The sequence below is a fragment of the Dendrobates tinctorius genome, unplaced genomic scaffold (assembly GCF_039654945.1).
Source record: "Dendrobates tinctorius isolate UK_male_01 unplaced genomic scaffold, ASM3965494v1 ptg000133l, whole genome shotgun sequence".
NCBI classification, from domain to species: domain Eukaryota; kingdom Metazoa; phylum Chordata; class Amphibia; order Anura; family Dendrobatidae; genus Dendrobates; species Dendrobates tinctorius.
Window position 1 is genome coordinate 15,546,710 of NW_027361801.1, and position 12,561 is coordinate 15,559,270.

Here is a 12,561-nt window from a genome sequence, read left to right on the forward strand (position 1 = left end):
ATTTGACTGACTTCGGGTGCAGCTCCATGTGCTCGTCCACACAGTAGATAACTACTTACACGCTTTAACTTTTAATAGACTATTACATGCTACAATTTGCTTCACGTGGACCTGGAGTTCATGTGGAAAATTGCACATGTGCACCAGCACAAAGACTAGAATAATTGAATGTTACAATCATAGAATGGTAGAGTTGGAAGAGACCTCCAGGGTCATTGTGTCCAACCCCCTTCTCAATGCAGGATTCACTAAACCATTTCAGACAGTTGTCTGTCCAGCCTCCATTTGAAGACTTCCATGGGAGGAGAACTCACCACCTATCGTGTCAGCCTTTTCCACCCTCACTGTCAAAAAGTTTTTTCTAATATCTAATCTGTGTCTCCTCCCTTTCAGTTTCATCCCATTGCCTCTCATGGTTTCATGTGCAATGAGAATAATGATGATCCCTCTACACTGTGACATTCCTTCAGATATTTGTAGACAGCTATTAAGTCTCCTCTTCGCCTTCTTTATTGCAAGCTGAACATTCCCAGATCCTTTAGCTGATCTTCGTAGGACTACATTAGGTCTGTTGCTGAACACCCAGACTGCACACAGACCAAAAATGCGTTCACGTGAAAGTACTCCAACATGCAATATAGAAACAACTCCCATGGATTTAAAGGGGTTGTGTAGGACATAAAGGAATTTTCCCCACTAACAAAAGTTCATTTTATTCACTAGATCTTGAAATGAAAATAACTTCCACAATAGAAAGTGATTCAAAGATGCTCCTGTGCTGAGATAATCTTATAAATGTGCCCCTGCTGTGTGCTGTGTCTGACCGTACAGGGACATGGTCTCATCATACCACAGCTCCTAGGCAGGGGAGGAAGCAAAAGAGTATACAGACAGGACAGAATGGGATCACAGCTGCTGCTTTATGTGAGGTAAAACATTTCTCTCTTTTTTTAATTGATGTTTTAACTCACAGAAAAGAATCAGCTGCTATCCCATGTTGTCCTGTTTGTATACCCTCTTTTGCATCCCCCCTGTCCAAGAGCTGTGGTATGATAAGACCATGTTCCTGCACAGTCAGACATGGCCATTACGCAGTACAGAGCAGGGGCACATTTATAAGGTTATATCAGCACAGGGACTTTTTTTATCATATTGACTTGGCGATCTTATTTTTATTGCAAGATCTAGTGAATAAAACTAACTTTTGTTCGTGGGAAAACCCCTTTAACAATTGTAGACCTATTTACTAGATAACAGCATAGGAAGGAAGGATCCAGCAATGTCAGATAGCGGTTAAAAACAATAATGTTTATTCCAAAGAATATTTAAAACATATTCAGGCACATAATGTCAGGAAAAACTGCATTGGTAGACAGATCTACACGTTTTGACCGAGGTCTTTTTCAAGATCATCAGCTGAAATTTGCCCTGGCAGCTGACATACATAAGTCATGTATGGGGCAGAGCACACCAGCTCTTTACACCGCTTAGTGGCCACTGCCAAGTACTGCACTTTATCTAACATTTCACTTGAATGTTAGATTAAGGCCACGTGCACACATTCAGTATTTGGTGAATTTTTTACCTACGCATTTGTAAGCCAAAACCAGGAGTGGGTGAAAAATACAGAAGTGGTGCAAATGTTTCTATTATGCTTTTCCTCTGACCGTTCCACTCCTGGTTTTGGCTTACAAATACTGGGGTAAAAAACTCACCAAATACTCAATGTGTGCACATGGCCTAACAGCAGTACTCAGCAGCCACCATGGCTTTCAAGATCTCTGCTTGTTGTCATTCGATGCTTTCATTTTTTGGCTCCAGTGGATAAAAATGTGTCCCATTCATGTGATAAATACATAGCTCATTACAAGATACAGTTCTGATCCTTGCACAGTAACTGTTTTGGTCCTGGACTGGTATTCCTGTCCACTGAAAGCAAACACTGCAAATTCTTATTAAATTTTAATATTGCACAGTGTAGGACCGCCCCGACCACAGAGTCACCTTGTCGACTGTGGTACAGCTTTTATGCTATATTTGATCAAATACAGTATTACTGAGAACTCTGAATTATATAAATGCACTTTTGCTTTATATTTAATTATAGCAGGGTTTTTCTCACTTTGTCTTTTGTAGGTTTTGTATGCGTTATGGCCAATGTGAACATGCATTTATATGCTGCATGTGTACCAACTCAAACCAAGCTCAATTTTTGTGTTTTTTTTCTTTGTATTTTTGCATTCTGTGCAAGCCGGGGTGTGGCCTCCCTCTCCTGAGCTGGAAATTGTATATAAAGGCTTCCCCTGACTGGTGTTCACTGGTTGGGACCCGGTCCTTTTGTCTGCCCTTATTCACACACTGAAGTTAACTTTGACACATGATAAAGTTTTTAATATTAGACAGTGTAGGACCACCCCGATCAGAGTCACCTTGTCGATGGTGGGACGGGTTTTATGCTATACTAGATTATGGCCCGATGCTATCGCATCGGGAGGATGCGATAGCATCACGCCTCTTACCATGTTAACCCTCAACACACACACTCCTCTCACCTTTCACCATCTCCACTCACTCTTTCACTCCACATACGACCCCTTCTCTCACTCCGTCTCTCATACTCACGCCGTCATCGCCGCTGCTCCACAATCCCCGACATCTTCTTCCGCCGGCGCCATCCTGGATCCAGACGTTGTCCACGCCGTCGACATGTTCTTGTGGCGACGCCATCTTGAGTATCGCGAAATCCCGCGATAGTCAAGATGGCGTCGCCGGAAGAACATGTCGCCGGCGTGGACGACGTCGGGATCCAAAATGGCGTCGGCGAAATCTCGCGAGTTTTCGCCGACGCCATTTTGGATCCCGACGTCGTCCTCGCCGGCGACATGTTCTTGCGGCGACGCCATCTTGACAATCGCGGGATTTCGCCGATCCAAAATGGCGTCGCCGCAAGAACATGTCGCCGGCGTGGACGACATCGGGATCCAAAATGGCGTCGGCGTAATCTCGCGAGATTTCGCCGACGCAATCTTTTTGGATTCCGAGTCGTCCACGCCAGCGACATGTTCTTGCGGCGACGCCATCTTGAATATCGCAGGATTTCACGAAATCCAAGATGGCGTCGCCGCAAGAACATGTCGGCGGCCTGGAGAACGTCTGGATGCAGGATCGCAGCGGCGGAGGAAGATGTCGGGGCAGCGACGATGACGGTGTGAGTATGAGAAACGGAGTGAGAGAAAGGAACGTATGTGGAGTGAAAGAGTGAGTGGAGGTGAAAGGTGAGAGGAGTGTGTGTTGAGGCGGTGTGGTGTGTTGAGGGTTAACATGTGCGTGTGTGTGGTGACGTCACCGGTTACAACTGGACGGAAGTTGTTACAACCGGAAGCTGCTTAGGGCATTTATTATTATAGATTTGATCAAATACAGTATTACTAAGAACTCTGAATTATATAAATGCACTTTTGCTTTTTATTTATTTAATTACAGCAGGGTTTTTCTCATTTTGTCATTTGTAGGTTTTGTATCCAGTATTTGTAAGCCAAAACCAAGAGAGGGTGATAAATGCAGAAGTGGTGACGTGTTTCTATTATACTTTTCCACTCCTAGTTTTGGCTTACAAATACTGAGGTAAAAAACTGACCAAATACTGAATGTGTGCATGAGCCCTATAAGGTGGTGTTCTACAAACAACGCATCCATCATATAAAACTGTACAAGAGAAAATAAATAAATTAATACATAGATTTCCCCATCTGTCACATTCATCTGTACTATTTCCACTACTTGATTTTTGCTCATTAAGATGAACTATTATTTTTACCTTCAGGGCTTTGCTGAAATATGGTTCCTTTAGGGTTCAGTTTTGACAGATCTGGCAAGAAAAAATCTGTGGTTGTTCTGATATTCCTGAGAGGCTGCACTTTCGCTGACCTTACATTCTTGTTTAAAACAACAATATCAATAAACAATCCATTTATTTTTTTTAATGATTTTTTTTCTTACTGTTCTACAAAAATATTGACTTCCACATAATCAATTCATTAGGCCTCTTTCACACTTCAGTTTTTTGCCATCAGTCACAATCCGCCAAAAATTTGAAAATGGCGGATCCGCAAAAATGGAAACAAAACGGATGCAAACTGATGCTACGGATCCGTTTTGTTGAGGATCCGCCATACCGATTTTACTGCGGCTCCTCAACAAAACGGATCCGTACCATCAGTTTGCATCCGTTTTGTCGTCCGTAGGATCCGTTTTTTTGCGGATCCGTTTTTCCACACCTCCAAAATGGGATGCTCCCAAATATGATTCGCTCTTGGAAAATGCTCTCAAATGTGATTGGATGCTGGAAACTAGGGAGAAATATATCTAGGGTGTTGTGATACAATTTCTTTGAAAGGTTTTAGAGCTAGTGGCAGCGATGGAAGGAGTTAGTGCGAGTCTGGAAGGAGTTATTGCGAGTATTGACAGCTTCTGTGTGGAATTGGATCTTCACTTGAATCGGTTGGCAATTATTGCTATCGAGAGGGAGAAAAGAAGACTGCGAATCCTGCGTATGAGGAGACGGCGCCAGTGGATTCATCCCATTAATGCGCAGAGGTTCACCCGTGGCGTTTTTTCCACACTGTACCTGGAATTGAGGGAGAATCCGGACAAGTTCTTCAACTACGTGCGCATGCGGATGGAATTCTTTGAGATATTGGTGGATCGTGTTGGAGAACAAATCCGGAGAAGGGACACCTACATGCGGTTTTCTATATCACCGGCGGAGCGTTTGATGGTGACCCTTCGGTAAGTTATCTACCTTTTAAAATGTTTCAGATTCTGCAGGCTTTTATTGTTATGTTATGGCTTGTAGTTTGTATTAATTTTACTTTTTTTCCCTTTTTTTAAGATTCCTGGCAACTGGAGAATCCTTCACCTCCCTCCATTTCCAGTTCCGGATTGGGATTTCCACTATTGCTGGAATTGTACAACAGACCTGCCGGGCATTATGGGATTCTCTACAGGAGGAATACATCCCAGAGCCAACCCAGGAGAGGTGGCTGGAGATTGCAGAGAAGTTTCAAGATATCTGCCAGTTTCCAAACTGCATCGGTGCCGTGGATGGCAAGCATATCAGGATTGTGAAACCCATGGGATCTGGTTCACAGTTTTACAACTATAAAAAATACTTTTCCATTGTGCTAATGGCCATTTCGGATGCAAACTGCAAATTCATTGCCGTGGACATTGGTGCATACGGTCGTTCTAACGACTCACAGGTATTCAAGAGTTCCACCATGGGCCGTCGCTTGTATGGAGACAATTTTAACTTCCCACCTCCAAGACCACTCCCTGGAACAACAGGCCCACCAATGCCTTTTGTGTGCGTTGGCGACGATGCTTTTCAACTTTCAAAACACCTACTGAAGCCATATGGTAGTCGTGGATTAACACACCAGAAAAGAATCTATAACTATCGGTTAACCAGAGCGCGCAGAGTGGTGGAGTGCGCGTTTGGAATTTTAACTGCAAAATGGAGAGTCCTGTTAACGGCCATGAAAATGAAAACAGAGACTGTGGATGAGGTGGTAAAGGCCTGTGTAATCCTGCACAATTTTGTCCTTTCAAAGGAACCAGTTTCCATCGATGAAAATGTGTATGAAACCACCTTGTGGGATTATGAGCAGCAAACTTTTCGGAGTACTGGTTCAGTGGCAAGAATTAGGGATACCTTTGCAGATTATTTTGTTACACCAGAGGGACAAGTGGACTGGCAATATCACATGATATAATTTTCTTCTTACCAATTGTGAGTAATTTTTTTTTTTTTTTTTTATCTGAAATTTTACCAAGTGTTTGCTTTGCACAAGCATTGTGTTTTACCATGTGATTTGGTTAATTTTACACTTTGCAGTGTTAACAATTGTTGGGTACCAAGCGTAAAGTTATCCAAGTGTTGTGTACCAAGCGTAAAGTTACCAAGTGTTGTGTACCAAGCGTTTTACACTTTGAAATGTTCACAAGTGTTGGTTATCAAATGTTGTGCTACCAAGTGTTTTTTTGTACCTTGTACACCACCGGTGTACTGTGAAATATTACCCAGGGTTGTGTGTTGTGTTAACAAGTGTTGTGTTTACCTTTTACACCACTGGTGTAATTTGAATAAAGAAGCAAAAAATAAACATCACAATAAAGTTTTTTGAAAAAAAAGTTTATTTCTGACAATTTGTATTAACTGTATTTTTTTTTTTTTTATTTTTTTTCTTAACTTTTTTTGTAACTTTTTTTGGTATTACCTTTTTGGTAACTTTTTTTTGGTATAATATTACCTTTTTTAATTTTTTTTGGTATATTACTTTTTTAATTTTTTTTTGGTATATTACAACAGAAAAATTACAAACTATGATAATGTTGGGTGGAGATAGTATTGGAGGGGGGGTTAACAGGGTTGACCACATCGAGGGGGGGGGTAGGGGACTGGGGAGGGAGTTGGTGAGGACCAGAAGTGGAAGGGGGGTTTAACACATGTGGTTGGGACGGGAGTGGATGGACAGACGAGGTTTGTGGGTACATTGAAGGTGTATGTGGGGGTGGGTATGGCGAGGGCATTGGGGTATAATGCAATGGGGAAGGTAGGTACTGGGAAGAATGGAATGGGGAACTAGAGAAAGGAGAGGGAGTGGTAGGAGGAGGGACGGCTGTGTGATTGATGGTGGTGGAAGGATGGACGGGGGGAGGATGGACTGTGGAAGGATAGACAGGGGGAGGATGGACTGTGGAAGGATAGACAGGGGGAGGAAGAGATGCTTCAGCAAGCACTTCCACTAGAGCATTCTGACAGGCTTGCATCACACGCATCTGCTGGTGAGTACTTAAACCTTCCATTTGCCGGACAACAGATTGAAAAAAGGTATGTCTCGGTGTCTGGTTTGATTCTAAACTCATCTGTTCCATGTATCTTCTGAGTTCCATGATACGTTGATTGATCATGGTCAACCCAGAAGATAACCGTTGTCCATAAGTGTGGAAACCGTGTTGAACAGTTGAGTTTAGACTCAAACAGTCAGACAAGGTCATCCTTTCCTGACTCCTCAGACGCTGCCGGCCAGAACCAAAAGTTGGTCGAGATGTTGCGGCAGTGTCTGAGGGGTGGGGAACAGGGAACAAGTCGTCACCAGCAGCTTCATGTGATGAAGTCTGCCCTGCTGCTCCAGTGCTGGTGGAGGGGATAGAGGGATCAGACAAGAGGGTAGGTACAGAGGGGTCGGATACCTCGATGTGGTCACCGGGGGCGGTCTCACTAGGGATCACTCCAGAGGGACGCAACTCTGATGCAGACTCCCGAGTGCTGCAGATGGTGCTAAAAAAAAAAAAAAGAAAAAAAATGTATATTAAAAATATTGATATTTAATTTAAGTCTGCTGAAAAAAAAATTGGTTAAACATTTCTACTACAGGAATTGTTTGGGGAATATTTACCTTCTGCACGCCATTGTAGATCGCAGGAACGCCAGGGCTTGGTAGTTTTTGTACTGGGGTCCCCGGCGTCCTCCCGACGATCCACTCGGGGTCTGAATCTCTTTGTTGTAGTCCCTCTTGAAGCGATCCCGGAGCGACCGCCACCGTGTGATAACCCTGTCACCTGTGAAGCAAAAAAAAAAAAAAAAGGTTTAGTATTCAACACTTCACATGCTGGAAATATAAGTTACTGAAGTTGTAATACTTACGCACAAAATCCCTGGCCCTCGCATTGAGTTCCTCCCAGTTGTCAATAACTGAAGAACAGACTTCATCCCAGAGCCGTCGTGTGGTTGGTTGGTCGGCATGAAGACGGTTTGCCATGTTCCACAGCGGCTCCCGGATTTCCACCTCATGGATGAGGTCATCACTATCAATAATGACACCCTCCTCCTGATGTCTGCGGGGAGCACGCTGTGAAACCTGTGAAGATAAAAAACAAAACAAAAAGCAAAAAATTACATTATATTCAAACACATGATGTTCATTTAAACAATTATCAAAATAGGGTTACTTACCGTTTGCCGACCACCAGAGGCATCACCTTGACGACCCTGGGATGTCCTGGGAGTCACTCTAGTGCGGGCACCGGATTCTGAAGACTGTGGGAAAAAAAAAAAAAAATGTTTGGATGGATGCAGTTATGGTGTGCACTGTGATGAATGTTTGTGTTGGGTGTAGCATTATGTATCTGTGTATGTGCTAAACTTACAATCTGCGCACCCCCTCCGTGTGTCTCTCCACCCTGCACGTCTCCTCCTGGAAGCTCCTCTGAATCAGCTTCCTGTTAAAACATAATAGGATAGTGTTTTTAACCACAAAAAAATTATTTTAAATAAAAAATAAACAAAATTTTTTTTACCTCAGCTCGCTGATGATGTGAGGGGGAGCTTTCAGGAGAAGACATTACGGCTTGGGGCAGCTGTGTTGCTTCCTGAACTGATCTGCAAGTATAAACACACTTGTTAAGCTACTATACAAAGTATCATAATAAGCTTTCAGGCTTTTATACTTACAGGGAAAATGTTTGGCTGGCAGTATCTGCTTCGGCCTGGCTGGCAGTCTCTGTTGCGGTCTGGCTGGGCCTCTCTGCTGCAGCCTGGCTGGCAGTCTCTGTTGCGGTCTGGCTGGGCCTCTCTGCTGCAGCCTGGCTGGCTCTCTCTGCTGCTACCCTGCTGGTAGTGCTTGAAGTGATCTGCAAGTATAAAGAGACTTGTTAAGCTACTATACAAAGGATCATAATAAGCTTTCAGGTCTTTATACTTACAGGGAAACTAATGGTTGCCTGTACGCCGCGGTGTGGCTGTTCCTCTCTGCTGCGGTCAGGGTTGTTTCTGCTGCGGTCTGACCGGTCATGTCTGCTGCGTTGATCCCTGCTGCGGTCTGAATCTCTGCTACGGTTGGGCTGGCTGTGTCTGCCGGTATGGTGGCGCTTCATTGTGTGAACTGAAAGAAAATGATATGAAAGTTTAAAAAAAAAAAAAAAAAAAAAAAAAAAAAAAAAAAAACACATTTTGTATGTGTAATTCCCTGAAACTAATTATACGCAATTTTAAGTGTTTGCATGTCTACATTCCCTTATCTCAGAGTGTAACCAGTGATTGAAGGTGTCTAATATTTTGTGTAAACCTACTTTCTTTGTGTTTTGTAACTGAGTGTAACCAGTAATTGAAGGTGTGTAATTGCTGTGTATACCAGTTTGCATTCCCTGAAACTCTCACCGAGAGTGTAACCAGTGATTAAAGGTCTCACCGTGTAACCAGTGATTGAAGGCGTGTAGTGTGTAATTGCTGTGTATACCAGTGTTTGCATTCCCTGAAACTCTCAACAGAGTATGTAACCAGTGATTGAAGGTGTTTAATTTCTGTGTATACCCACTGTGTTTGCATGGTTTTGAATTCCCTGAAACTCAGTTGTGTATACCCATTTTTTCATGGTATGTTGCAATCTCACTTTTAACCACACTTGTATACCAGAACACTTCAATTACCTTTATGGTAACTTAATTTTACCTTTTTTAAAATGATACAAAGTAGATTTTTTCAAAACAATTTATTTATTTTTTTTTTTTATTTTTTTTTTCCAAAAAATAGGAGCTACTCTGCTCTTTATTTTAAATACCACAATACATGAAAAATAAAAAAACGCAAACACGCATAACACACAGCCAGGCTACACACTCCAGGTGTCTTGCAGGTGGAAGATTTGCAGCGGAGTTTGAAATTCTATCAGTCAGGCTGGTGTTTGATGTCTGGTTCGGTTTCTTCAGTGTGGCTGTTGCCAGATGTCTGGGCACAAACCACATACAATACCATTTAGGCCGGTTTCACATTTGCACTTTATAGCGCAGCGATGGCCTGCACACGTCCGCCACAAATCCCCACCTACTACTGCACATGAATGCTTGCGATCTGCGCACCCTATCTTTATCATAGGGTGCACAGATGGTGCGCTGGCAGGATTTTACAGTGTGCTGCGCACTTTTGAAGGTGTGCCGTGCGCGCCAAAATGCAACATGCTGCGTTTGGCGCGCAAGGGCACACCTTCAAAAGTGCGCAGCACATGGTAAAATCCTGCCAGCGCACCATCTACGCACCCTATGATAAAGATAGGGTGCGCAGATCACAAGCATTCATGTGCGCTAGTAGGCGGGGATTTGTGGCGGACGTGTGCAGGCCATCGCTGCGCTATAAAGTGCAAATGTGAAATCGGCCTAAATGGTATTGTATGTGGTGTTATTGGGCACAGACATCTACATTAAAACACCAGCCTGACTGATAGTCAGGCTGGTGTTTGATGTAGATGTCTGGGCCCAATAACACCACATACAATACCATTTAGGCCGGTTTCACATTTGCACTTTATAGCGCAGCTATTTCCTGCACACGTCCGCCACTAATCCCCACCTACTAGCGCACATGAACGCTTGCAATCTGCGCACCCCATACTAAAGATAGGGTGTGCAGATCGCAAGCGTCCATGTGTGCTAGTAGGCGGTGATGACCAGATGGGACGGGGATTAGTGGTGGACGTGTGCAGGTTATCCCTGCGCTATAAAGTGCAAATATGAAACCAGCCTTTACACCACACAATCACAGCAAGAAATACAATATTAAAGTTGTATGAAAATAACATGCAGTACACATGCAACAGAAAAAAAAAAAAAAAATGCAACACACACACACACACACACACACGCTCCAGGGGTCTTGCAGGTGGTAGACTTGCAGCTGTGCAGACAGGTTTTATAGCTCTAGTTGAATCTTCTGTCAGGCAGGCTGGAGTCTGATATCTTGCTTGGAGTATTCAATGTTGCTGGTGCCGGATTGTCTGGGCCCAATTACACCACATACAATACACCACTCAATCGCAGCAATCACAGCATAAAAAATACAATATAATTACAGTTGTATGAAAATAAAAAGCAGTACACATGCAACAGAAAAAAAAAAAAAAAAAAAAAATGGAAAGAAAAAAAAAAAAAAAAAAATAATGCACACACAGGCCACACACATACACACACACGCTCCAGGGGTCTTGCAGGTGGTAGACTTGCAGCTGGGCAGACAGGTTTTATAGCTCTAGTTGAATCTTCTGTCAGGCAGGCTGGAGTCGGATATCTTGCTTGGAGTATTCAATGTTGCTGGTGCCGGATTGTCTGGGCCCAATTACACCACATACAATACACCACTCAATCGCAGCAATCACAGCATAAAAAATACAATATAATTACAGTTGTATGAAAATAAAAAGCAGTACACATGCAACAGAAAAAAAAAAAAAAAAAAAATGGAAAGAAAAAAAAAAAAAAAAATGCACACACAGGCCACACACATACACACACACACACGCTCCAGGGGTCTTGCAGGTGGTAGACAGGTTTTATAGCTCTAGTTGAATCTTCTGTCAGGCAGGCTGGAGTCGGATATCTTGCTTGGAGTATTCAGTGTTGCTGGTGCCGGATTGTCTGGGCCCAATTACACCACATACCATACACCACTCAATCGCAGCAATCACAGCATAAAAAATACAATATAATTACAGTTGTATGAAAATAAAATGCAGTACACAAGCAACAGAAAAAAAAAATATAAAAAAAAAAAAAACAGACATGCAACACTCGCAGACCACACACACACACACACGCTACACACTTGCAGGCCATACACAGAAATGTCATAGGTATACTCACACTTGGTAAAGCTGGTACTGGCAGGCCTCTTGATAGCTGTGGCTGCAGGCTTGGTGGGTGTCTGGCAGGCTGGGTGGTCTGGCAGGCTTGGTGGCTGTCTTGCAGGCTTGGTGGCTGTCTTGCAGGCTTGGTGGTGGTCTGGCTGGCTTGCTGTCTGGCTGCTACTGCATGTCTGGGCCCAATTAGCCCATCTTATATAGTTTTGGGACTGTCTGGAAAAGTATCTTTTTTTCTGGGCATGCGCAGTGCGATTTTGCGGATCCTGCCGGCGGATTCCGCAAAATCGCGGATCCCGGCGGATCCGCCGCCCATAGGGCCCCATTCTACCGCATGGCTGATGACGGCGGATCCGCCGTCATCCGCCATTTTGACGGCGAAAAAAAACGTTACATTCTCCGTCCCCCTCAGACAGAATCCGCAAAGAATTTTGCGGATCCGCCGAATATCGGACGCAACGGACGACCATCCGTCAAAATCCGCCACTAATGTATCCCAATGGGGAAATTGGCGGATCCGCAACAAGAAAAAGCGGATCCGCCAATTTCAAATTTTGGCGGATTGTGACTGATGGCAAAAAACTGAAGTGTGAAAGAGGCCTTAAATGACCATTGAGCCCTATGAGATGTGGATATTTCTCTTTGTAGGCTGCGCTGGGTGTACAGAGTGATCATTTCTTAGTAATTCTATCCAATAAGTATGTGACCATATGAAGCCGGAAGAAGAGCTAATATGAATGGTTTCTATATTAACCCTTTAGGTAATGTGCCTTAAAGGTATGATCTTGTAAAGGGACTTGATTTTGAAAATCAGGGTATCCGTGTGTAAAATAGCGCACAAGGGCAATTCAACCCAAACAATAGTGGGAACCAA

The 12,561-nt window shown here is 43.5% G+C and overlaps 1 protein-coding gene across 1 annotated transcript; it reads right to left on the reverse strand.

Annotated features, from left to right (window-relative positions):
• Positions 1-7,365: 7,365 nt before the first annotated feature.
• On the reverse strand, positions 7,366-12,286 carry LOC141048103 (uncharacterized). Its single transcript, XM_073543503.1, has 4 exons — positions 11,692-12,286; positions 8,767-8,945; positions 8,516-8,694; positions 7,366-8,443 (listed from the first exon to the last, which is right to left on the reverse strand). Exons 1-4 carry the CDS (start codon positions 12,011-12,013, stop codon positions 8,326-8,328), a joined length of 798 nt encoding a protein of 265 aa, XP_073399604.1. The 5' UTR covers positions 12,014-12,286; the 3' UTR covers positions 7,366-8,325.
• Positions 12,287-12,561: the final 275 nt, after the last annotated feature.

What these genes read in the sequence shown, in the direction of transcription:
- LOC141048103 (XM_073543503.1), bottom strand. Translation starts at nt 12,013, where the DNA reads ATGGGGCCCTATGGGCGGCGGATCCGCCGGGATCCGCGATTTTGCGGA. An exon ending in AGGCAACCATTAGTTTCCCT is followed by an intron (nt 8,695 to 8,766) that starts GTAAGTATAAAG and finishes TTATACTTGCAG; the next exon opens with ATCACTTCAAGCACTACCAG. An exon ending in GCCAGCCAAACATTTTCCCT is followed by an intron (nt 8,444 to 8,515) that starts GTAAGTATAAAA and finishes TTATACTTGCAG; the next exon opens with ATCAGTTCAGGAAGCAACAC.